General features: G+C 43.3%; 1 protein-coding gene across 1 annotated transcript; it reads right to left on the minus strand.

The window, feature by feature from the left end:
* Positions 1–14,041: 14,041 nt before the first annotated feature.
* Positions 14,042–27,525, minus strand: ABHD5 (abhydrolase domain containing 5, lysophosphatidic acid acyltransferase). Its single transcript, XM_009489420.2, has 6 exons — positions 27,483–27,525; positions 26,721–27,093; positions 23,674–23,828; positions 20,082–20,193; positions 19,346–19,532; positions 14,042–17,008 (listed from the first exon to the last, which is right to left on the minus strand). Exons 1-6 carry the CDS (start codon positions 27,490–27,492, stop codon positions 16,919–16,921), a joined length of 927 nt encoding a protein of 308 aa, XP_009487695.2. The 5' UTR covers positions 27,493–27,525; the 3' UTR covers positions 14,042–16,918.
* Positions 27,526–27,750: the final 225 nt, after the last annotated feature.

The raw sequence follows: 27,750 nt of genomic DNA on the forward strand, positions 1-27,750 counted from the left end.
AGATGGGAGATGGAGAGGGTGACAAGGCTTTTTCATTTGCACTGTCATGCAGACAAACACGTGTGCATTTGCACATGCATCCATAAATGAGAGGCACAAGGACATATGTCAGCCTGCCAGCACCTCTCTAGTCCACCCATCCGTACCCCAGTTCCCTGGGAAATGGAGAACCACGACTGAGAGCAAGAAGAGCAAGAGCTTTGGGGCTGCTTTGCAGCAGGCCACTGCCCCTGTGCAGGAGGGAATTTGCACTAGAGAAAGCTTAAAAGGTGTGAAAACACTGTATATAACCTTATTTAACTCCCCAACCACAGTTTTAGGTTTCCTTGTTTCTGTTCCCTACAGGAGAAAGCTAAAAAGCCTATGACATTGAGGGAGATAATGTAGAGCATCCATATTTAAGGAAAAGTATATCATTGGCATGTTTTGATTCTGCCAAAACAAAATGTGACTCCTGAAAACACAAATAATTAATTGTTGAATTTAAGGAAAAAACCCAAACTTATTCAGAGTAAGGAGTTGTATATTAGGTAGGCTGAGACAAACCTTAACTCTTCCCCTTATTGACACTCTGAAGTAATCATATAACTATGACATTGCAACTAAGTTTTCAGTCCAGCACTAGATGAGTCTGATTTCCAAAATGTAATCTAGTTAATCCTTTTTTATTTTTTCTGATGCTATCAACACTGGACAGAGTCAGGGATCTGGGGATGCCTTAAGTGTGACTTTTGAAATTTTTAGATGTTTTATTTCATCTTTGCACTTCTTCACATTACAATGGCAGGGGTTGGGGAGAGAAGGATGGCAGCATGTGCAATTTGGGTATTCTTTCTTTAACCATGCATCCATGGATGCATTTAGCGTTAGTGTGTATGTATCAGCATGAGGAGTTTCCTCTTTTGCCCAGGTTGAAAATGTCAGATTTGCACAGTGACTGTGAAATGCAGAAAGAACACTATTATATGCAGGAAATGTAACAACTTAAATCAGGACAATACTGGTTGTATTTACATTTCTGATCTTTCACGAGCATGCTCGTCTATAAGCTCTGGCTTTCTTGCAGGGAGGCAGGGAAGATAAGGTGGTTTCACAAAGCAGAGCTCCTGAAGCAGGTAACTCAGCACACCCCGCAGACCTCCCCACTGCCGCTGCAGCTTACACCCCCTCACGTGCCCCTACATCGTCCTCCTGCCCACGTCCTCTCCCCACACCTCTTGTGCACACAAGCCCCATGCAGGCGTGCGGGTGCCCCCATACACCCCATCCTCTTGCTCCTTTCACAGCCCTTGTGCTTTTCCAAAAGATATGTCAGCCCCCAATGTTTTCAGTTGCACTAAGTCCATTCCTGGCCCAGCAAATATCCCCATTTCAAAGCAGACACATGCTTCCACACCTTCCTCTTCTCTAAGGAATGGATGAATTGTGCCAACTCATGACCCCCATTCTCCCAGGAGGAAGCACCATCCATTACGAAATGGGACAATCACTGGGACGGATGTTATTTCCTTTTCCTTTCCCAAAGGCTGACAAAGCTTTTCTCCTGCCGTGCTCAACGGCAGGAGAGAGACTCACCTACAGTCCTTTGAGAGCCTGCAAATGCAGCCTGTGTGAAATACTTTGCCCCTAAGGGAGGGCTGGAGAAACATTTACATGCTTCCTCTGGCACACTCATAAGAAGGCAGAAGTCTGAAGACTGCTGCTACGTTTATGAAAGGGCGTATTTTCCAAAGTGCTTCTAACTGAGGCAAATTATCCAATTTATTTGCAAATTATTTGAAAATCCACCCTCTACTCAAAAGTGTAAGTGCTGTAATTCTGCCAGAGATCTGCTACATCCGCACCAGTCACTCACCACCTTCTCCAAGCACAAAGAAATCGCAATTCTCAGCAGCATCCCCATCATGCAAAACACACTGGTTTGGTTTGAATTTTCCCAGCATCGTAAGCAAAAGGTTTCCTTGAGCCCCAGAGCTGAGAGGCTTCAGGAGGAAACCAAGGGATAGCTCAGCTGCAAGGACAGGGAAAGTGCTGACGATGGAGCCTCCCAGTGTGGTCAAGGGCCTCCTTGGGAGGGTGGGAAGAATAAGTAGGACATGTTTCTGGGAGGGAAAAATAGTAGAAGGGAGTTTGCTTTGAAAATAATGTGTACCTCCACCCATAGGCCACATACCATGGTGGGGGAAATACAGGAGGTAGCTGAGGTCTTGCAGCAGACCTCCCCTGAGTGTCAGCTGCCCCACGGTCCCCTTGGTGGCTCAGCAGAGCTGGGACTCAGGGAAGAGTCAATGTAATTCCAAGTTTAGTTTGTCCTGTCACCAGCTACTTGAAAGACTTCAGTGCTGGACCAATGTTTGAAGTGAAGGACATGGAAAGATAACTATGGAAGGAGAAATGAAGTCCTTTGGCGTGAATGTTTTGTTGCTGTGGGGAGAGAGAGGTTGTGGCTACCCTTGTGAGAAGCGAGAAACAACCTAGTGACCACACGTACATTTGAAGATGGTCTGATAAAACTCCAAAGTTCAGAAACAGATACAGGTGTGGGGCAGACCCGGGGGAGGGATGGGACCTCAGGGGGGTTGTCCCACTGCCTCCACAACCTTTTGGACGAGATCCATGGTGTTCTCCCTCCCAAGGAAAAAGGATGCACAGGACCTTCTCACCTCACCAAGTGAGCTTTGCTCTTTGGCCTCCAGGCTGGGCCCCATTTGGCTCTTGCCCTTTGGTTAGTTGTTCATTGACGAGGCTGCGCTTGGGCAGGCTGCAGCAACCCTTTGCAAACAGGAGGCAAGGAGCCCTGCCCAGCTCGCGTGGTGGGTCACCAGATAAGGTCGGCTGATAGTGGTTCTTTGCATCTTCACCCTGACCGGCACCACCTCTGTGAGCTTTGCAAGACCCATTGTCTGGGAACATAAAGAGTAGCCCTAACCTTCCCCCTAGGTACCAAATCAAACAGCGTTTGTTTTCTTTTGCTTTCAGCAGGTTCTGTAATTATTAACCGTGCAGAAGGTCTTAGGGTTTACTGCGCGGGTTACTGCAGAGCACCTTGCTTGGGGAAGGTGTTCTGCACAAGCCGGGGAGGGGCTTGTTCGTTCCTTGGCGTTCCTGTGAGATAAGACAGACATTGAACAATGGGAACCCAATAATCTTCCTTTTTCCCCCTTGACCATTAATTTGATTCATGGTACTTTTTGTTTGCCACTGATGAGTAATGAGCTATTTCATCTTCACTCCAGATCTATGCAGAAATGATAGGTACACGTCATGCACTGTAACAGACATATAGATTTAACCCCTTTGCCCAACAACGTGCTGCTAATAACACATGCCTTAGAAATAGTGCTGTGGTAGCAGAGGGGAGAAGTTGTTTTTTTTAAATCTTCCTTTGATTAGGGACAAACATTTTTGGAGTGACGGCCTGCCAGAAATACAGTGTTACACAAGCTCTCATCATCTAAACCAGCATCCTGGAGTAGCTAATTTTTCCCTCTCAAGGTCATTTTGTTATTATGCAATTGCACAAACAAGGCAGGGACTAACGGGGTAAAAAGACAAAGAGGGTTTTGACGCACTCCCAGGAGCACAGGGCCTTTAAGACTGGCCACTTAAGTATGTATGTTTGAAATATTCCCCCCGCTTTCTCTCAGTTTGGCCATTTTTTGTGCAGCCCCTATGCAGTCCGGGGCACAGAAGTGCCACCCAGTCCCATACGCCGAGTCCCTCAGGGTCCTGCTCTCCCTGTGCCAGGCTGGAGCCGTGTGAGGAGGGTGCTGTGGAAATATCTAAGCCTCCTTCCCACCCATCCGTAGCAAGGGCATCTTCTTTGGTCTTACCCTGAGCAGTCATAGCCAGAAACCCCCATGCCGGGCCAGCCTGGCAGTCCCTCCAGCCCCATCCCCTTTTTCCAGCAATGCCCAGTACAGCAGAGGCTTGGTGCCTTTGGCACCAGTATAGGTTAGGGACAGTGGCACCCTGGCTGGCAGGCAGCCCTCGCTCATGCCCCCCCTGACTCACCCCAAGTGTCGACAGGAGAATACATGTGCGGGTTAATAGCGGTGCCGAAACGACGATGGTTTTCCAGAGCCCTCTGGAGCTGACTCACAGGACAGAGCTGAGCCATAGATGACAGTGGGATAGAAATCAGGGCCCCGACGAGCTTCTCTGTCAATTATCTATTTATTTCGTGCACCATCTTCTCCTTCTGCCTCTTGGCAACGAGGAGAATTCATAAATGACGGTAATAAATGCGAAATGACAGCTAATCTTAATTGACCAAAGCTTCCCTCAAAAGCCTGGGTCCTGCTGGATGTCATACGCTCTAAATGTAAAAATATAAGCCAGGAAATTACACTGGTGGTTTTACATGCCTTTAATCAGGTGGGTTTTAATGCTGCCAAGCAACAAAATCAAGGTGGGATCCAGTTGTGAGTTTGGTTTTTTTTTTCCCCCCAAATGGGAACTCTGTGGTTTGGTGGGCTCACATTGCTCCTCCACCCTGCCACCTCTGTTTCCCAGACCTGCAAATTTGGGCTGTGAAGCGGCACCACTTGGTAGGGGTTTATTTTCTGCCTAATCTAACCGCATCGTTCTGGGCATCCACAACCTGCTCGGTGTAGCCACTGCGCCGAGACACAGCCGAAGTGCCTGGGAGCAGCCCTGTATTTTGCCACCAAGATTTTACGTTGGTGGGTTACTTATTTTCTCTCCACCTGTAATGTACCACATACTGCTATTTCTAAAAAATCCCACTTTTTCTCCCAGAAAATGTGTGTTAATAGCAAGATATCCCCTTACATCCCATCAGCTCCGGCACGTTTCCCTCTGGAAGCGGGTGCGGGATGCCCAGGGGCTCTTTGGGGCTAGGAGGAAGGAGGAGGAGGCCAGGCACAGCGCCAGCTACTCCGTTCAGGACAGGCAGGCAGTGCTTGGCACGCCCCTGGCAGACCTCTCTTCCCATCAGAGGGTACCCGAAAGCTGCAATATTTTTCACTGTTCCCCGCAGGAGCCATGCACCAGGGAGCTGGGGCTGCAGTGGCTGCTCCTGCTCCCACCTCAGGCTTGCAGCACCATCTCGTTCCCCAAATTTCTTGGCTGAGTGGGCAGCACCCAGGATGCTGGGGCTGGGACAAGTGAAGGATGAGGGCCAAAGGAGCAGGGAAGGCAAGGAAAGGAACCTGAAGACAACAGCATTTTTGTAGTCCCACCAGGATGCTTCTGCTTGGGGTTTCTTCCCCCCTCCCCAGCTGGGGTCGGTCCCCTCCCCGCTGCCTCCCCTGTCTGCCGTGCCAGCTCGGCTGGGGTTGTACTGCGGCACTTTCGTGAGAGCATCCCAGAGACTTCAAAACCTCCTCCTTGTCCTGGCAGAATGACTTGCAGCTTTTCCGAAAACTGGCAGGCAGCCTCCTTACTTTACCATGGGAAGAGGGTTAACCCCTTCCCTCCTTTACTCCTCTCCCTTTCCCCTGGCCCAGTGCATCGTCCTGCTGGTTTGACTGGGAACTGACTGGGAGGAAGGGCAGAGGAGGAAATAGTTTATTTTTAAGACCATTTAGCCCTCACAGCTCTGTGGCTCAGGGTGACAGGAACACAGCCTTGCACTGACAGCCTGAGGTTTCATCCCTGTGAGGCCACAAGATAAAATCATCGACATGGGATTTTGGAACAGGGCAATTATTGAGGATTTGGGGATTGGTTGATTGGCATTTAGAAGTCAGAAGAAAAGGTTTATCCTTCAGGCGCTGCAGGGAGGACCTGGTGACAACTCAAAGGGCTCCCAGCCCTGAAGGCATATTTGGAAGTTTTCCTGTTTTCTAGCTCTGTGCAAAAGCAACCTGCAGCAATCGCGCAGCAGGTATCCGGGACTCCCGCCTCCTCTTCCTAGCTTTGCCTTGGGCTTGGGGCGTGATCTTCTTCAAGAACATCCGATTTGGTTAATTTTCAAAGACGTTATTTTTTTTTTTTTTTTTTTTCACAGGAAGCTTTGCAGGTAAAAAAGTCCAATGGGTTTCAATGCACTGCAGCTGCAAACGCAGCTATCCACTGGGCTCCCTGGTTTGCACCCAGTTAACGTGGGACCTTGCGGTGCTGCCTCCGTCCCCCTCTGCCCCTAGGTTCTTCTGCACCCCCCACCTCCCCAGGGCATGCCTGGCCCCTGCCACTTATTAGGTTATTAGGGAATAACCACTCTCTGCCCCTGGCAGAGGCTGGCCCGGATGGCCAGGGGACGTGTAGTGGGAGAGGTGAGGGCTGAGGAGGAGGAAGACCAAGAGGCTGCCACAGTGAAACCCAGTAAGCTGGGATTTAAACTTTTTCCTTCTTCTTTTGCAGACATGATTCCCACTCCTGCAATGTCAAGACTTCAGATTATTGGGAGATAAATTTAGAATAGATCTGAAAAGTAATGTAGAGACCTAAAAATAGCATGTGAGCCTGTCTATCCAGTGACTGTAAAACCAGAAGGGCAGAGAAAGGAGAAAAAATGACCAGCTGGTAGGGGGAAATAGGAATAAACAATTATTAGAGGGGGCAGCCGTGACAGAGAGAAATCTTGAGCACACGTGTGCCTGATCACTAGGGTCAGGAGCCAGACAGCAAGCTATCTTAACTTGTCCCTGCATGCATTAAGAAAATATGGCCAGCTATTTTGATATTAAAATTGAGAGATGCTATTTCATGTTGCAGTGGGTAGCCCCGCACGACTGCCTGCTGCTTCTCCCTCCACACCCTGCCCTGGCTGGGAGCATCACCAGTGCCCGTAGCCCAGCGGGATGTGATCCCTGATCTTCTTTCTTTCTTTCCCTGATAAAGTCATGGGAAACACCATTTGCCCTGGATGCTGAACGAGATGCGGAGCTGGTGGGAATCAAAGAGCAAAGGGGAATTTTTTTCAGGAGTTTTGGGAAACTCAGTAAACACATATCAGCCAGTGACAGGGATTTGGCATAGCAGGGTTGGACCTGGGGACCACTGACAGCCCCTGGCACGGTAAGCCAGGCCCAGGGTGCCATCAGGAAATCCAGCCAGGAGCAAAAGGAGACAGGGATGGAGACAAGTGACAACATATGAGCAAGGTGTCCGTGCTGGGGAGAAGCCACCCGCAGCACAGGGCCACCATCCATGTTGGAGGCAGGACCAGAGGCAGGCAGCGTGTTGTAGGCAGGACCAGGTGCCCCAGCCAGAGCTGAAAGAGGTCTCCTGGTCCCCCATGAGAAAACAACCTGGTGGGATCAGGGTACTCGACCCCCATCACAGCACCAGAGCCCCTGGGGGGAGCGCGGCAGCCCCGGGGCGGCATGAGGAGGGGCCGGTGGGGGCCACAGATGTTTCCTGTGTGCTGAATGCGAGCTGCGGAGAGGAGATAAATGTTGGTGCTGTGAGCTAAGCTTCACCTCGTATCGCGCCTTGCTTTTATAACCTCTTCTTTTTAATATCCTGTTGAGACAAACAGCCTGTGCACGTGTGCTGGGGGGACCTGCCGAGCAGCTGAGTGTCTTAGAGCATCTCAGCCTGAAAGATGCTCAAACGTCCCTGTTGGGGAGCATCTTTCAGGCTGAGATGCTCTAGGAAATTCAGTATTGCAGCAAGTGCTGGGCTGCCAGACCGCTCCTGTCCTGACCTCTGCTCCCACAGAGAGACGTAATGTGGCCGCAGGGTCTGGCCAGGCACGTTGGTTCGGTGGTGACAGACCACGGAGGGCAGGGACTGCAGTGCGACAGGGAGATGATGTTACAGGCGCTGAGGTGGTCAGTCCAAGGATGGATAGGATGCCACAGGTATCTCCCACATGATCTTTTCGAATGCCACCTGGGCACTATAACGGTTTTGTTTAGCTGGAGCTGGCATGCACGAATACAGGCATTGGCTAGGTGAAACATGGCTTCACGTGTGATGGCACTGCTGGCCTGTGTCCTTAAAATGCTCCTGGCTGCAGCAACATCACCTCTCCTTCTGTACCTCCCATCACAGCCCTCTGGCCTGATGTACTTGTCCCTGCCTCAGCACAAATCTCTGTTTCTGGAGGGCGTCATTAAATGTCCAGCAGCACACGGAGTGAAGAGAGCAAGAGCTTCTCTTTTACTTACACCCTTGCCCCCTGATGACTGATGCTGGGCACACAGTGGCATTTCAATTTTCCCCTTGAACCGTGGAATCATGCCCTGTTTCTGTAACAAGTGCTTTTGGAGCAGACACGTCATCCCTCGCGTGGTTTGTCACCATGCTCCCGCCTCTGATCGGAAGGAGGGGCACAGGGGAGGGTGCGGGCGAACGCCGGGGTGTCACCTCTTCTCGCACCATCAGCACCCAGACCGGGAAGGCGGGCGCCCAGCAGCCACGTCCAGCAGCACAACGCCCACGTGGGCTTGGCTGTGGCAATGATCCCTTAAAATGTGGGATGAGCTTTCAGCCTCACAGGCTTGCCCCAGCACCCTTCCGCATCCCCGCCAGCCCCATGCTCCAGTCACGGTGGGGCCAGATCCTGCTCCCCACCATGGGCTGGTCACCGTCCTGGCTCGAGGAGCCGAGGTGAGGGAAGCAGCCTCACCTTGCCCCAGCTCCCACCATTACCAGCCCCACCAGTAAGGTCTGGTGAACTGTCCCTACCCCTCGGCAGCAGCTGGTGCAGCCCCAGTTGCCCCAGCGAGGGACTGGGCTGACTGGGAACGGCCAGGGGGGCACTTCTACTCCCCTGTCCCCAGTTATCAAACCAGGTGCTACTTTGGTGCCTCTCTCAGAAAAAAACCCTGCCTTTTAATTAAACACGTAGCTCAGATGACTCGTTTCTGTCACTTCGGGGACAACTTGTTTTTGCAGGGCATGCTAAGCCTCTCGGCTGCTTTGCCCCCATGGGGCAACGGGTCTCAGACCTTGGGTTGCCACAGCCCATCTCCACAGGGGTGGTCCCTACCTCGGGGACAGCCGGGTCTGTCCCCACCAGAGCTGCACAAACCTCAGTCCGCCCTTCCCATGTCACTCTGTCCTAACAGTGACATGCAGTGGTGGCACGCTGCAACGGAGGCCGGAGGTACCCTTGCACTCGGCCCGAGCTGCTGGTGCCAGTTACAGCACCTAACAGGTTTCTGTAGCCACATCTTTATTTTTTTTTTACTAATGGGTCAATATTATCTGCATAACGAATTTTGCTCCTGTTTTGTACGGTGTTGTTTTCTTCGAGCTCCTTTTTGTTACACCCATGCATGCACGCATGTAAGCCTAGTACAAAATTTTCTGCAGAGATGCAGCTAAGCAGCAGTAGAGTTGCTACGGCTTTTCCTAGGGCAGGGCCAGCGATGAGCTGCTGCATCTCCCGGAGCAAGCAGGGTGTATCAAGAGGCGAGGCTGGCGCAGGCTGGGGGAACCCGGCTGCCTCACCCATACCCTGTGGTCCGCGCAGCCCCCACCGCCTCCCCATCTTTGGGAGTCTCGACACTTGCCCGTGACAGATTTGGTGAAACAAAGGGAGCTTCTCCCCGGCCTCCACGGGCGGCTGCAGCCCTCCCTTCCTCCCTCCCTCCAAGCAGGCTGGCAGGGTGCAGTGCCCGTTCAGCCCTGGCAGAGCGTGCCCGTGCCCCAGCGCATACTTCTGCACTGCTTACCTGCTGCTGCTTGCAGATCAAGTAGCTAATGTCTAAGCAGTCCCATTTAAACCCACAATCAAATTACAGGAACAAAATTAGAAGCCAGACTGGAGCCACTTTAAAAGTTGCCCCTTATTTAATAATTCTGTCGCAGTTATTTTTCCTCTTATCACCATTTATTCTCATTCTGGGGCTGGTTTGTAATAACAGAAGAGGTTCATTTGTGCTCCCCCTCCTCTTTCCAATGTCTAGTCTCTCTGCGTGGGTTTAATTTCTGCCTTGTGAAAAGACATTAGGATAAATAAAACAATGATGCAGTATTACAGAGGTCTACGTTAATGGGACCACACCGCACTCACCCCTTCCACGATCCTCCCTTTCCCGTATGAAAGGGGTGAATCAAATAGACAAAACTCCTATTTCACCCCTGCCTGTACCTATAGGTATCAAACTATCAGGTGTGGAAGGAGAAATTGCAGTGCAGTGCTTTCCTTCAAGGCAGCGCCATACAGAAGCAGGAGCCCGGAGGAGGTGCCGGGGTGGTTTGGGAGCACCATCTCCCCTCTAGCGGGGTCTGCGCAGAATTGATGGAGGAAAGGAGGCGAGAGCCTCCCCTTCCCTCCCTGCTCCTGCCATCCCCCCGTGCAGCCAACAGCGCAGGCGTGGAGATATCGGGGTGGTGGGGATGCTCAGCCCCAGCTGGGAGCTGGCTTGCACTGAAGGAGCCAGGGGAAAGATTTTTGTAATTGTTTGCCTATTAATTAAAGATGTGACTCGACTAGAGGTCAGATTCATTCACCTAGCTGGATTTTCATCTGTTTCCGGGTATCGCCAGGAAAAAACATAAATGCAACTTCTCACTAACCCTTCAGTATTTTGGTAAAAAATGGTTTTAGATCCTTTTAAAAACAAATCTATAGCCATTCTACAATAGGCAAACACTGCTGTGTGGTTAATAGTTGTTGTCCCACAAACCACCGCTGAAATCTGCCAGTATTTAAAAAAAATAAAACGGTTTATGCAACATTTTGGTCACAACTGCCTCTGTGGCACACCTGAATTCTTGTTTTCTATGAAGAAGGCGTGACCCTAACTCATGGTAGGTACCAACTCAGGCGTTTGCTAGCAGGTACCATGGCAGGTGCCACACAGCCTGGAAGCTGCTACGGGATGACGCAGAGTCCCAGCACGACCTGATCCTGCCTGTGCAGAACAGCAAGTTACCCACCGGCACGGGGGCTGAAGCATGGGAGATCTCCATGGAGGGAAGCATGAGGATTTGTGGCCAGGGAGAGGCGATGCTGACTGGGGGACCTGCTGCATGCCGGGCCTCTTGCGGGGCATGGAGAGGGGCTGCAAGCTGGGCAGGAGTCAGTGCGTGGGGATGAGCCGGCTGGCAGGCTATAATTTCCTCGGTTTTCTCTGCACTTTACCTGCACCCACTGGTACTCTACGAAGTTTCTTGTAGAAACAGCCACATATTCCTGAAGGCTTCAGCTGCGAGCAGGCTAATGGCCGGTGGATTTCTTGGACACAGGTGTTTAAGATGCCCAAGAGGCTCAAAGGTTTCATCCTGCAGCTCAGGGCAGCTGAATGCAGGGAATTAAATTTGTGAGTTGGGGGCTTGCAGCAAGCAGAGGTGACAGCGGCACAGTGCTCAGGGCCTGCAAGCCTGGAAACAAGCCAGAGCCAAGGGCTGGATGGGGCTCACCATCCCACCGCTCTCAGGAGTCATCACTTCCCGCCCCATATCCCACTACCAGCATCTTCCACCTGCACATCCTTGCTAAGCAGAGTGTTTGCAGAATGGTTATTTTCCTTAACCCTGTATTTATCAAAGCACCTACTGGGGGCATTCAGGAGGCAAAACTGGCCACCAGCGCGTGGTCAAACACAGGGTCTCAGCATCCAGCAGGACAAGCTGATGGAGACTGATCTCCCTCCTGGCAGGTGCCGAAAACATGAACCTGGGGCAAACGTGAGCAGTAATCCCCTTTTTGGAGGGGGTGTTCTCGCTGGGGGATTTGCATCTACTGAGCTGTTTAGCCTTCATTTTAGGTTTGAGCTCTGAGTGAATGCAAATGTCTTTAAATAAAGTCAAAGCAGAAAGGCTGCTGGCTATCAGGCAAGCATTTAAGTATCACGAAGCTACAAAGGAAGTGATAGCCTCACCTTGCTCCACATACAGCTCCAGTCATTTACACATCAAGTAGGTGAATTCAAGAGTGCAGAAATAGACCTGTAAATATATGGAGGTTCTGCTTTTGCAGCAGTTCATTTTCAAAGTGCATCTACTTCTTAGCATACATTTGGGGTCACACTCCACCTCACAGTTCTCACCTTGCTTTCCAAAACAAGCTGTTTCAGCCTTGCTGGCTCTCCTCTACAAGTAAAGCATAAAATACAAGTAAACACCTAACTTTCAGTGTTGTCACCACTTTCATCTTGCTGCTAATTACTATCTCTCATTATGTACATAACCAAAAATGTCTAAATTTCAGTGCAGTAAGTTCCTGCTACTTGTGTTTCTTATTTTTAAGATATACATAACAAATATTTCTGTATTTTATATTTCCACATTCTACTGACCACATCCAAATCTTAAGGTAGGATATTCCTGTGATCAAAACGCAATGAGGCAAAATGGAATATAGCCAAAGGCCTCCACTCCTCTTGTAAAAGATGGATTTATGATCTTTAGTGACGAGTCATGTTATACATCTTGATTTTTCATCTTACCTCAGGCAGTCCAGCATCTCCCCCTACCTCATGCTTTGCCATCAGCTCATTTTTGACTTGCGAGAATACAGTTTCTCACAATTTCTTGAGCGCTGCAGGAGACAGCCATTCTTTAAATGTTTCCCATCCGAGTACCAGTCTGAGGGCAACAGTGTCCAGCTTGTGAAATAGCACTTGCATTCAGAGGACAAGCTTTAGTCAAAGTAGGGATACCAAAACTTTACAGTGCCCCACGTACTGTAGATTCAAGCTTGCCAGACAGCATTCCCTCTAGCTGGTGCAGCAGGCATCTTCCTTACCTTGCGAAGCCATGTTATTGGGGGGCAGCCCTAGCTAGCCCAAATAAAACTGAGCAGAAGGGAGCTTGGAGATGTAAACAGTAAACACTAGCTTGCTGCCTAGCTCCAGCACCCAGAGAGAAAGCTATAGCTAAGACAAAGATTCAATGTTTTAGGGAGGCAATGAGGAATTCATCATATGAGAAGACACTTCAGTTTAGCGCTCAGCTGGATTACAGATGCTGGCCACCTGGGGCTTTGCCATCTCCTTGCAGGCGCTCCTTCAGCAGCAGGCTACCTTCTGCTCTAGCGCAGAACTTCACACCTACTCCAGGCACGTTAGCCAGCTTCTTCTCTCTCCTTGTTTGCCAGCCCTCGCTCCCTCTATGCTCTAGGCACCCCTGAGCCTTTCCCTCACCATTTCCCTTATCCTCATCCAGAGCAAAACCAGCTCTTGAAACAAACTTGCACACACACACCCCCCCCCTTCAGCTGAATTTTGCTGTTTTCAGCCATGTCATTCATTTCTAGCTCTTACTGTTCCATGTAGCATATGTTGTCATTCCAGTTATGTTCCTCTGCTCTACGCACTGGTCCTGGAAACCTGAAGTCTCCAACCATTTTCATTTACTGCCACTATTACCAGAAAGCAGTTGCTGCACACAGCTGTGTCCTGATCTGAGCTCGCTAGTCCCACTAAAATGTGTCTCTCTCCAGTTACCTCTAGTGACTCACCCTTTGACAAGTTTCACTTGTGTTTCCTACAAAATAAATCCCCGGATGAAGGCTTCTGGCAACTTGGGTGTGCTGTCATGCTTAAACGTCGCAGGATGGGCTGGCAGTGAACTGGCCGACGTAACAGAACCCAACGAAATGACAGATAGCTGGAGGAGCCCTACGAAATGACCCATTTCAACAGCAGTTGACTAATAGCCTTAGGCTTCTGGAGGCTCACATTTTAGTGAATGCTAGCAAAACAGACAATCCTGAATATGTCTGCCCATACATTGACTCCAGATGCTTTTATTGTACTTAATCTTGTCTTACTCCCACTCAAAAAGCTGAATAACTGTGATCTGGAAGGACTGGGAATCTGAGCAACCACAATGGACCACAGAGAGTGTTTCAGACAGAGACTGTCACATCAGTTCAGCACAAACAGTTGTAGCAACCTGAAAAAGATAAGGTTTAAAAAAAAATGCCAGCACTGGTTTCATTCAAGTGAAACCAGATGATGGCATTTCTCCTGTCTGGACCCATTTTTCCAAGCTCAACGCCTACAAATTCACATTCTCCATTTCCATTTCTCAATCAGATACAAATGAGGACTTTTTTGTGATGGTTGTGAATGTTTTATTATAGAGTCTTATCAATAAATTACTTCTCTGAAAATCAGTTTTTCAGAACTAAAATCTAATCTGCCAGGGTTCAATACGTAACAAGATGAACTCAGCCATGCAAACAAAATATTACTAAGTTACTTTAATAAAATTTTATCACAACAACCTCAGGAAGAAGACTGTGTCCTGGAGACTTAGTTAATCTTGGATTTTATTAATATTTTGGATTCTTTTTGTTATGCCCTAGCCTCTGGTACAAAGCTGTCTTCATTTTCATGCTAGAATGGGACAGATCTTGGGGTGCGCTTATGCCTGTGATTCTTGTCTTATTTTATAGCGCTATAATAAAAATAGCACCATCAGCACTCAGTGCTCGCCGCAGTACATTTAAACAACTGGTCATTGCACTGAAACAGAACTCCTGGAGAAACTGAGCTTGTTCCTAGACAGTAATTGCTCAAGTCTTTCCAGTATGTGCCATTCATTTTCTGTTCAGCATCTCCTATGATGTTTATTAAAGTAACTTTATTGGGTTATGTTGCACACAATAGGATATTCAGAATTCCATCTCAACCTTCACAGCAGTATCTAATACTGCCTGGAAGATAACCAACAAACATATTCTGAGCTTGCAGCTACTTGTTGACAAATGCTTACCAGTTTCAGTTAAATTCAAGAAAACCTAACAACATTGAGACATTTGAAAATAAGCATTACCATATTTTAATACATTTTGGATGGTTTAGCTCAACTTACTAATTACTCTTGATTTCCAGGGCTTAATTACACACATTTTTTACAAAAGCAACATCATGTCTTAACATTAATCAAACATTTAAGATTTTTTTTTTTATTGTGCAAAACTTAAGCAGTACTTATTAGTACAATAAGCTGAAAAAGCAAGGGATATATAAAACAATATTCATATTCAGTGTGCAATTTTTATCCCTACTTCCATCTTTTGACGTGGAATCTAGAATTCCCATCAGTAAGTGCTATCTGAAAATACCAATAGTTTGTTTCACCTTTTGTTATTTGGAGGAGATTCAAAATACATTTTTGCATTAGGTTTTTACACACAATTAGAACAGCTGTTTTAAGTTGATAAATACAAATTAGACATTTAAAAGGGTGTAAATACATACTGAAGGCATCCACCTAAATGGTGGCATGACTGATAATTTATAGCTTATATTCAAAAATATAACTGATACTCTGATTTTCCATTTTGAACTCAAGATTTTAGCAAATATCCTGAAATTTTGTTTAAAAATTCTGGCATCTTCCAATTGAAAAAGTAATTTAATTCAATAGTTAATTTTAATTAAAATCTTTAGCTTGTTAGGTATCAAGTGCTACCAGTCAAGGCAGTCACAAAGACTGTTTGATGTTTACATAGCACCATATAGATAAATATCTCCTTCCGAAAGAGAGAGATTATATTCGGCTGGGAATATATTCAGAGTATTTCTTTAATATTTTAGGTATCTTTGCCTTCTACATCATAAATATGTGCAACAATTCCTTAATTTGAGAAAAAAATGCACAGAATCCCACTCAAGCTTTAAGACGGTGCTATCATTAATTCAAATTCTCTATGTATAAAAGTATCAAGAACTCTTCAGTAGTCAATTTAATATTCAAAAGCAGATCAATAGTTTTATGTAAACTTGTTAAAAAACAAACCACCGCATAATTTGGCTTTAAAGTGACAAAGTATTTTGCTTAATATAGTTTACTAAGCATGTGAAGAACTAACGTCAAACTACGGTTTCAAAAAGATGCAGAGACTGGATTATCTCTGATATTGAAATATTCAATTAAAATATATAATTATATAAAGAATCTCCAAGAAACAGAATTACAATTTGTTACAGTGGTATTGTTCATTCCAGTAATAATCCTTCCTATAAGGAGGCTGCTTTTAACTAAAATACACTAACCCGTTGTAGTTCCCAGTTAGAGAACATCAATATTCTTCCTCTGCCTCTCTTCCACCCTGAATTTATTAAAAAGCAGACTAGGTTTTCTACCTGAAGAAAAAGGGAATTATGCCCACTATTCAGATGGCCATTCCCTATCCCTAATCAAAATCCTGTCAACTGATCTACAATTGTTAGGTTTAGGCTAGTAACAAATCTTGCAGTAAAGTGTTAAAAGTAGACGGAGTAACTAACAAGCCATCTTCTGTATTTTAAATCACTGAAATCTACATATCAAAATACTCATGGAAGCATGAGTGCTGGTGACATCATTGACTCTCACAAACTGAGCCTTCCGTAAAAGTTGCACAGATGGAAAAAGACGCCTTGAGATAAATGGAAATAAAATCCAGCAGAAGAAAGATTTCCTAATATTGAGCCCCAATTCCTTACAAACTAACACACATATTTCAGTGATAGACACTGCTCATTATTTTGACCCTGTCCCTCCCCCAAAATCAGCTTCATAAGCTGTTATCACTCCAATTAAAAAAAAAACAAACAAAAAAACCAGCCTCTTAAAATATTGTATATGGACTTCTGGATTCCAAAAATAAAATGTATAAGGAATTTCATATTCTTGCTATGAAACACCAATTAAAAAATATGACTGTTTATAAAGAAACCAAATTGCATTTTATACATTGTATCCATACTGATACAGTTCTCTATGTTAGTGGAGAATTCAGCATCTTTAAAAGTTCATTGTGTGCAAAATTCAATTACATTTCGAAGAAAATTCCAGTTTCAAAAGTTGTATGTAATTTCATACATGACAGGCCAATGATCTAAGGACGAATCTCAAAGCTGTACAAAGTTTGCTTCAACTCTCCCTATACTACCCCAAAAAGGCACTAAGTGGTTTAAGTGTGCAAATAACTTCTTAGAAGAAACAGTGTGCAAACAGAGCCTGTTCCATTAGCTCCGCATTCTTTAGTGATTTCCTAGAGAGTATTGCTATTAAATGCTATCTACAGTATGACTTTCTAAAGAACAGAAGACAGTCAGTCCACAGAATCACAGATATCTTTCACTTTATGATTGAAGTCTTCAGGTTGATCAGCATACACATAATGACCTGCACCAAGGATAGCCTAGAGGATAAAGGTGAAGAAACAGGTCAAAATCACAAGAATGTAATAAACAAATAAATAAATACTGGGATATGTGAAGAACCTGACTTTTACACATTACCTACTTGATACATTATTACTTGAAAAGACAAATTTCAAAACTGGAACTGATCTCTTGCACCCAGGCTGTGTTAATGCAGTTAGCGCAACTGCTGGGAGGAGGTGGGATCATACAGCCTAAAAAGGACTGTAAACATAAGGAAAAACAAAAGCTTGTTTCACCCGTTGAAGGAACTTTGCTACACAAGAACAGAGGGTCAAATTACTGCTTATTTAACTGCACAACATGTTGAAAGAAACAGCATTCAAGCAGACACAAGTCACTGCAAAACAAACTTAGGAGAACATGTTTTACGTATCAAACTTCTGATTAGTCTCCTTCATTCTCCACTCAAATAGTTCTGCCAGGTTGCTCTTTAGTTCTGTAAGTGTTTGCATTAAAGAGAGAGCATCAAATAATTTATATTCTTTTATTATAAAAATGATGTGGAAGAGCCTAAAGAAGGTATTAGGATAAATGATTAAGAACTCAGAAGCTTAAATTGCTGGGGATTTTTCTAGACTTGTGGAAGCAGATTTCAACCCTCAGAATTAACGACTACTATGTTAAGCAGGGACAAGTAAAATCCAAATGATGCAATATATGGGGGGAAAACCCCACCTTTGTGACCTAGATTGTTTCACAGCAACTATGTAACAAATAACAAAATTAAAGGACTTAAGTAACCACACATAGGGTGGTTGCCCTGTTTCTACAATTTACCATTTTTTGCCAAAACTGGTGCAAAGCAAGTCATCACCATAGTGTACAAAGGTACTTGAGCTATTTTCTTTCCATTTTATAAACACTCCAACACTAATTTGTGTTTAAATCTATTTTTCCCCTCCCTCCATTAAAACACTTCCTCTTAACTCTCTAACTGAAGCCCATAAAAGTATAGCTATGTTATTGTGTTGAAAAACCCCACAAAGTAAAAATTCATTAGAAATAAACACACGTAACAAAACCCCAGAACCTCTGCGCATTTTACCAAGGATGGCGCTGCCAGTCCATGTCTCAGCCTCAGCCTCATGAGAACCCTTTCCCTCCTATGGTTTTTTGAATGCCCCTATAATTTCTACCGCTCCAATTTACCTTTTCGAATCTGTATTTGGCTTGACAAAATTTTAACCTGGAATACAATAAGGTTTTCCACAGTCCCTTCTAAAAGCCATTGACCAGACTGGAAAAATCTGCCTGAATGGTATATGCTTATCCTAGCAATCTATTGTACACTTCTTAACAGTGACTTGTTACAACTTTCTCTCTGGTTAAGCAGTTAAGCGACACTTTCAGTCTGCATATCAACATTTATGAAACCTCTTTGTGCTCCTTCACACGTGCAAACAGTTCAATAACAATGTCTTTTCTCTGAGTTCCAGCTCTGATGTCAGCTATATCAAGATGATAAAATTTTATTTGAATGAGTTGTCGTAGTATACTATCGACATCACGTACTGTACACTTCTGTCCAGATAGACCTAGACATCAGTAAGAAGACAGCTGTGTATTCAAACATTTTATCACCTCATAGCATTGTAACATATATGCATATTCAATTATCATGGCTGACTGATGTGACAATGCGTGAAGAATACTTTTAAATTTGTTTGTTTTTATAGAAATTAACAAAAATGCAGCATGCACATTCACATCAAGTTGCAAGTACACACATTTTAAATGACAGTGCCATACCTCTAAACAAGAATGTATTAGCTAGGAAGACAACACTAAGTATTTTTTTTTTTTTTTAAAGACTTAAAGACACTTACAAGAACCTAAGCAGCAGGTACAAACCACTCTCTTATCAGAGAAACAAAAGCATTATACAGACAGGTTAGAACAGTTTATGAGCGCCTCCTCACTACATCATACATGTATGCAGTATTAGGACTGCTGTGGTTTAAAACAGAGACAAAACCCCAGATACTTACCAGTGACCACAAAACTACTTGTATTAGCACATCATAGAGCAAAATATTTTGTAGAGCAGAAAAATGGCCTTGCTCAAAGATCTAATTCAGCTTCTAGTGCTACAGTAAATTTCCTTCTTACTCTGGGAACTCAATACTATTTTGTCTACGTTTTCTTTAATCTAAAACTTGTTTCCTCTCGCGCTGTTACAGAAATCAGAAGTTATTACCCCAGGGCTTTAAACCAAAGGGCGAGCATTTCTACAGATGGCATAAAAAACCCCATAGATATGATTTAAACAAATCCACAAAATAAACAAACAACTGCTTTAAAAGTCAACTTACTATTGTCTTCACGTACGAATTTGGTCTCAGAGACTGGATAGTGCTGCCAGAATTGCCATCTATACATGAACGTGCTCCATAGACCACAGTGATAGGAATGTCTCCATCCATTTGTGGAATCCGTTGCAGCATTGGCCTTTTTGCCCATCCGTAAGGAATAGTCATGTTCTTGAAAGCTGTTTCACCGCTTCAAGTCATTCAAAAGGGTAAAAAAAATTAAATTTCCATTGCATCCGCCTTTTCTCTGAATTGGAGTATCTGTGCCTTTTGGTAACACAGACTGCAATAGTACATGAGGCTGGGATTTTTATACTATTAACAAATCAAGGTTTGCATGTAATTTTCAACAGAAAGAGCCTATGTTTTTACAGTGCTGAGTGGTAAACACTTAAAAGAAAAAAATGCCTTATTTTTTAAGTTTTTTTAAGAAATTCTTTACAAATTAAACTACTGTTAACAGGTTTTTTTATTAAAAACTAGTGCCTAGACTCTCTCAGAATTAACACACAGGTAGTTTAGAAGAAATATAGAATTAGGATAGCTTTTACATTTATCAGTTTCTGGAATTCAGAAAAAGTGTAATGCTATTTTTTTCTTCAATTAATGCAATAAATGTTACGAGTTTAAAAAAAAAAATAAAGCATGCATGCTGTTGCCATAGCCATTGGAGGGAGAAGCGGGCACTCAGTAAATGAAAGACAGGCTTCAAAACATACACTGGGAAACTCATACTCACCTGGGTGACTGTACATTGCAGTGATAGATATATTCAGCCACAGTGTTATCATCAAACATGGATGAATATTTTCGCTTGAAATCTGGTCTTAAACGCTGAACAAGGCTTAATCCTGTTAAAACAGAAAACACTATTAGAGGAGAAATTAGTACAGACAACTTTATCAGATTGCCTAATGCTTTTCATTACAACCCTCCAAACACATTGCCTTTAAACTTGTGGCTAAGCTTGACAACTTCTAAACCAATGTTTTGTTTCACCACTTGCATGTCTTAGGAAAACATGATGGCATTACACCAAACAGGAATGAAATAGAAATATTCTAAAGAATTTTATGCTGCACCAGAAGAGGGGCAATTCAATCCCTGCTGAATACACACGTGGAATGTTTGAGAAGCGCCACTGCAGCAATAGAAGAAACATGCAAAGGGGACTAGAAAAAGGGCTAAGCAGAGTTATCTTTTTGCCACCAGTTTAGTCTCACATGATACCAACACGCTCCTTCTCCTTGCTCTGGCAGCACTGGGTGGGCCAAAAGTATCCCACCTTTCAGAACCAGAAGGCACTGTTGAAAAAGCTGGGCTGTTTTTCTTCCTTAGATGTAAGTCTGTGCTCTCCTTTTACAGAACAGTCTTTTTCTGAAGCTAGTTCATCTAACTACTGTTTAGTCGAAAGAACAGAAGTCTATGCTGAAAAACAGGTGTAGAAATCTTTACATGAGTATAAGACACAAGAACTGGTATAAATGAAGAGATTTAACCTAGGAAAGCTACTGTCCCCATGCTCTCTTAACAGCCAAAGTAGAGAATCAGGTCCCTTGAGGGGCCGGTTCAGGCTTTCTAAAGTTAAGCTCCTATTCTGAATCACTTCTTTAAGGAAGAAGCCTATTCTAGTTGACCAGATGGATCTTTGGGACAAGAGCCTCACCAAAGGCTAATCTTAGTCTAAGAATATTATTCATGCCTGAAGAGATAGGCTCACAGTTTACCACTTGGGTTTATCAACTGAGAATACTGTTGTTAATCTGTGCAATTATGATGATGTCACTTCTTCCCACCTGTCCCTGGCCAAAGGCCTGATCCTATTTATGTAAACCTTGTCACAGTCATCTATGCTTTTGTAACCTTGAGATTAGATGACTGCAACACACCCTTATGTATGCTTTAGATCAATTTAGAAAACTAATACAGTGCAAGAGAAAATAATTCCCTTATGAAACAGCAATTTAAGCCCTGAAGCAATGAAGATTTTGCAAATATTCTGCAATTTGCTCTGCTGCTTGTATTTTCTCTATAGAGAGTTCAATTGCTGGACTTCTGTTGTCTTCTGTCTGTATGGGGTTTTTTTTGAACACAAATGATGCAGCTGGCTTGGAGTGAGAGTACCTGGAAGAAAGAGACTAATTCTGTATCTTCCCCTGCTATCAGCATAGAGGCCACAGCAACCCCATTTCCAATAACTAAGGGACTGAAAGTTACCAAATTTTAGAACTCACTTTCCATTTTGATAAAAAGTAAACACTTTTTTTTTGTCAGTGGGTCCAATCACAAACTGTTATCCTTCCCTGGGAATTTACAGGGGAGAATGAAACAAGGAGTCAAAGCACATTGGAAAAAATTTTGGAATGAAATCACACTGGTTCATTCTCCTAATGTTTATTGAAGATACCCTCAACTGTCTGGCTGACATTTTCCATAGTGTTTATGGAAATACTAAAAGAAACACTAACATTGAAGACTGAGTTCCACAAAAAGGGTGTGGTCACAGTGACATTACAGCTGTCCTGAGGAATTTCCAGGCATTCAGCTCTAGGAATGGAATTCACAAATCCAATCTAAGCACCAAAACCCCTATTACTGTGAGCCTCCTGGGTGACTATTCCAGTTAAGTGAAGGAAAATGTGCAAACCAACTAACAGGAAACCACCCAAAGAAAAAGATCTCTCTGGATTCTGTCTCTCTCCCAGGTTTAAGCATCTGTCTGCGGGTCTGATTAAATATCCATGTGATACCATCATCATATCCCAAAGAACCTGGCTCACATTTAAGTGCCTAACTCATACTTTTGAACAAGAGCAACTGGCTTTATGGTGAGGATCAGACAGCTATGCCTGCCCAGCAGCTTAAGCACACGTGCATGTAGAAGGAAACCTGGGTTTGGTTCAGTGCCTTCATCAGGTTGGGTTTGATGCCTACACTGCAGCACAGTGTTTAAACACCCTTCTCTAAGAACTATGCTTCACCTGTCAAGAATTGCACATTAAGTTGATGACAGAAAACTTTTTTAAGGCAGGGAGTGAGAAATGGATGAAAAATTTTGAAAAGCACTGCCCTCCACAGCAACCTGTAAGTGAGGCCAAGTTGGGGATACCTTGCCAAGACAGGGTCTGTTTCTGCAGCATGATTTTGACTGCACTTACTTGTTAAGGGAGACAACTTCAGCTTTGAACTCTTCCACATGGATTGATTCATGCATGCATTTGTTATTGGATAAAAGGCATTAAATCAGTGTTTATCATTCAATATGCTTAGGTTGTTTTGTTCACAAAATTAGCATTTTACTTTAAAAAAAACCAAACTGTACAAAACATGTTGCTTGTCTGAAAAGCTAATTTTGTCACACTCCTGAAAACAATGAAATAGATCAGCATATTAAAACATATATTCGATAGAAAGAGATTTAGGAAACAGATGTGGTTTAAATGTAAACAAAGCCTAGAAATGTCATTAGTGATCTTCAGACTGAATACTAAAAATGATGAAGAGGTGAGTTAATTGTGACTTGTGAGGTGCCTGAAGAATGTATTTTTCCAAGCCTCTCCAGCAGATACTCCTGTAGTACAGAGTAACAGACAGAAAATCTCTTTCCCCTCTCAAAGGAGTACTTATAATGAATTTAAGATTTGATCACACCCTTCTTCCCACTCCCCACATAAACCAAAACCATAGTATTTTTGCTCATCCCTACCTAGTCCTAGGATTAGGGTATACAGAGTTTATCTAACATAAACAGTGCTGTTGAAGAAATGTAGAAATAGGAAGGACAGACTGCCACTGTAATGCAGGACACCAGTGAGACCCACAAAATTTGCTAGAGTAATAGGGAAATGGCTAATGGAAAGAACCCAGTTTCAATTTAGCTTCTCTAAACTCAGGCCAAAGACAAATGAGTTTATGAGAGACTACCTTCTAATGTTAACCAAATTTGGAAATCCTGTTTGTCCATCAAACTGTAGTTGCAAGGGAAACTAAATGGACTGTGACCGGAGGCAATCAGAAAAAAAACCTTTTCACATTCATGCCTCTTTGTCAGGCTTCCCCAACAGATGTCCACATAATCTGACTCACTATGACTGTAGCCTACAATAATATAATGTAGCTTTCTATAAACTATCATACTAGTATTTTTAATAGAAAGAGCTTGCCCTCCTGTCCTAAAGAGTTCATCTTTCCTCAACTCCTCCGACTTTCTCCGCCAACTCTTTTCTCTGTGGGTCATATGGGCTTGCAACAAAGCTTATTTTAATGTGGTATCTGCCCCATGTTTATGTTCAATGAAAACTAAACAGTATTTAAGAGTAGCTAAAACTCACCAAAGGGTCCTGCTATCCTCAGCCCAGCTAATGGATTAAATGGACTCAATATGGCTCCTAGGGCTTTGATCCAGATTGGAATTGGTCTTTCGTGTTCAGCATTGTCAGGCCTTTCTGGAAAACCCCATGGCTCCACTAAGATAAGATGTTTGACCCTGTTGGCAAAAAAGGTTCAGAGGTTTAGAGTACATTAACTTTCCTTTGACTGAGTATGACAGAAATACGCTATCTGTGGACTATGCAACCTGTTTTAGTCACCTCTATCATAGTGACCTTACCTAGTTTCTGATTCATCAATGGTTTTGCTTTCGATTACTAATTAGAGAGAGACTGAATTGCAACTAATCATACGTATGAACACCAGAAACTTGGAAGCTCATGTCACAATGAGAAACTCAGTATTCAATAGATACCCACTGTCATACACATTTGAGAAAAAGGCCAGTCTTGTTTCTATTCTTAAAAATAGCCTAATCTATACACTCAGTCAATATTATTTGCAGGAGCAGTTTAGTCTGAGAGAAAAGAAGATAATTGCATCTGTTCATTTAAGTGAACTTGCTAAAAGTCTGTCTTTTCCAAGCCATCTAAGATCTCTGTTCCAAGAAGAGATGCAATTTATCTGGAAAAGTAATATTTGAACTGGGAGAGGCAGAGCAAAATTAGCAGATGTTTTCTAAATTTATTGATTTTAGGTCATGAAAGAAATGTCAGAGAGACAATTTATAAAATTATTACTCAAAGGAATCTCAGTACAGAGAGCATAATAGGAGTCTCCAGCACATGCAACTATCAGTCACTTCATGCTGCGAGTCCCCCTCAAGCAAAAAATCTATTTCATCTTGGTAGATTGGAATCATCCATTTCTGTTTAATCCCATAATGACACCTACTCTACCTGTCCTAGATACTGACGATTACTGAAAAACTGACTCTTAACTATAGTTTTGCATATTTAAGGTGATTTTTCCATGCAAGCTGCATCATCTTTACCTTCTTGATAACTTCTCTTTCAAAGCCATGAGATGAGATACTTAATACAGCAAAGTTCTTAGTGCCTAAAACAATGTCAGAAATTATTCTAAGGGCTATTTCTAGACTATAATCAGTCAGGAAACAAAAAATCTGTGCTTGAAGTGAGGCACTGAAAAGGATTTACCGCGCATAGATGTTTCTTGCCTGTCAGCTCAGCCATGAGTATAACTGCACACAGCAGCAAACACCAACAGTAAGAGAGGACAGGGTAGAACTTAACTATACAAACCAAGCAGGAGAAATTACAGCAAACACATGAATAGTGTTAAGTGTTTTTTCATGTTTCCTTTCTTAATACTTTCCTTCCTATTTGGCATTTCTCCTTTTGGTAATCAAACCTAGAACATAACCCAGGATAATGGGAAGTTGACCATGAGAATCATTCCAAAAGCAATAGTCTAGAAGTTGCAATATTTGAAAATCATGACCCACCACAACCCGGGAATATTCTAAATGGGAATCTTTTTGGATTAGTAACCTCAGATGTCCCATGAACAACTTTGGTACAATGTAGTAAATTAACAGGTCATCTAAGCTTGGAGAAGCAGATCTACTTTCCTAACAATATGTATGAGTCCCTTAAACCTCTAATGCATTGTTAGATAATCTGGCTGAAAGCTATGCTATATTTATCACTTGATTCAATGCTGTCTTAAGAAACTACCAGTCAATTTGCTAATTTGATGGTGTTAGTTTTAATTTCAGAGAAACATTAATAATGTGAGAGCACAAACTGAAACACCCCCAAATTAATTAACCCGAACTTAAGCACAGTGAGGCATGAAAACAAAGTGTCTCTTTCGATGAAGTCAGCAGGGGGCAGAAACAATACCCCAGCCCACAAGGATAAGCCAGTGCCATTTATAGATAATTCAGAAAAACGGGTAAGGAACTTGTAAGCGATCCCTACAAGAAATTAACTACAGTTAGCTAAAAGCTGCTTTATGCCCCAAAGGACAACAGGTTTACATCCGTAGAGCAGAGGGCTGCATTTCTTCATTGCAATTCTGGATTTAGGCACACACCTACTTTCACACATCATTTCCAGCAGCATGTGCCAGCTGTCATCCACTTGCAAAGAAAGAGGCAAAGTATTTTAGCAAAAAAATTATATATTAATTTATTTCAAAATCTACAAATGAGAGACAAATAAATGTATATGGTATAAATTGATGTGAATATAAAAGAATAAGATGTGTTTTGTATAATATAGAATCTGCCATATGATGTGGAAAGCTAAACTTATATTCAGTTTTTCACAGGAGTCCACTCTGTGTATCTAAACAAAAGCAATGTCCTTTTTTGATACAGAATGACCTCAGTTGGCGGGATCCTAGCTCACCTGGGGCTATATAACCAGACTATATGAAAAAAAGAGAAAAATTATTAGTTTAAGGGAAAAAATGGATTAGTTGTTGGCCACAATGTGGTGCAGAAAATGCTGATGAAATACAATTACAGGACTGCTGCAGCTGGGTTGTTTTACAAAGAAGAAATATGAAGTGGCATACAGACAATTTAAACCAAACAGTCACTAAAATAATTTTTACATCATCATGCTGGCACCAGGCCGACTGCTAGCATATAGGCATAAATTACCTACAGGAATTATGTTCAGAAGTTTCAATGTTATCCATAATAATGGAAAGTTTGGCAGAAACAGGCCTATTTTCCCTTCACAAACCTATGTTTGATCAGCGATGTCAGACAACATTCACCCACAAATATGATCTTTGCTGTATTGCCTTATAACGTGGCAAGGGGGCACTGAACAAAGAGGTACAGAAAAGTACACAGAAAAGCATATTTACCATGCCTACTTATTTCTATTTACCTGGAAACAAACCATACAATTAATACTTTGGGCTTAAAATTCAGTATCAAGTTTCTTTAAATCAGCACAGCCATTAACTTAAAGATGGTCTGTAAAGAGCCTAATGAAATAAAATCTGTGTTAAAAGTCACTAGTCAAATACAGAAAAGGAATTCCTTCATTCCTTTATTTTCACATACCTTGATGGGTATTTTAATGCGTAAGCAGCAGCCAGGAATCCACCTAGGTTGTGTCCAAGTAAAATCATTTTTTCTAATCCCATCTCCTTTCTCCATTCTTCTATGGATTCCACAAACTGATTTTCTGCTTCCCGAGCATCAGTGTCAAAGTGTGGTCTACTGCTACGTCCAAATCCCAAGAGGTCAAAAGCATGAACGGTCCTGTTCTCACAGAGGTCTTCAAAATTGAGAGCCCACATTCCAACACCGCCTCCAAATCCATGCAGGAGAACAAGTGGAGTTTTATGTGAAAGGTCTGGAGAGAATGTCAGTGTCCATATTTTATTTCCATTAGATATATACACATATTGTTTATTGTATGTGCTTGCAATACCTGAAGAAAAAGTAGGAAAAAGTGATGTTGCCAGACATGCCTGATAAAATTTGAAGTACATTCTACGGAAACCACCGTTTTAAATAGGAGCTCCCTTTCAAAGGAGAGAGCCTACAATCAAATATCTAAAGAAGGGAACAATGAAAATATAATTTTAAACCTGTTTATTTCATCACAGTGTAAAAGCCATATTTAAAAACTTCTTTGATTATATCATAGAATCATAGAATGCTTTGGGTTGGAAGGGACCTTTAGAGGTCATCTAGCCCAACCCGCCTGCAGTAAGCAGGGACAGCTTTAACTAGATCATATATTTGATGTTATATTTAACATAAATTTATAGAAAATCTAGTTATATCTATAAATCTTATTAAAAACCAAAGACTTACATTTTAGCATTTTGTCTTCAGCCTCTTTAAGGTGTAGAAGTGATGTGGGACACCACGCAGGAAGCCAGCTGAATAACCATCCTAACCTAGAACAGCAATACAGAATAAAAATTTCTTGAGCAAGGTGGTAAATTTTTTGCACCATTTGATGCTTTCGAGACATTTCTTTTGCTGCTCTTCATAGAAGAGCCTATGTAAATTACAGGCCATGCAGGACAGGAGTGTGCAGTGGGAGGGAGTTCACTTTCTCCTGACTTTTATAGAAGTG

This window comes from Pelecanus crispus, chromosome 2 (genome assembly GCF_030463565.1).
Source record: "Pelecanus crispus isolate bPelCri1 chromosome 2, bPelCri1.pri, whole genome shotgun sequence".
Taxonomy (NCBI): domain Eukaryota; kingdom Metazoa; phylum Chordata; class Aves; order Pelecaniformes; family Pelecanidae; genus Pelecanus; species Pelecanus crispus.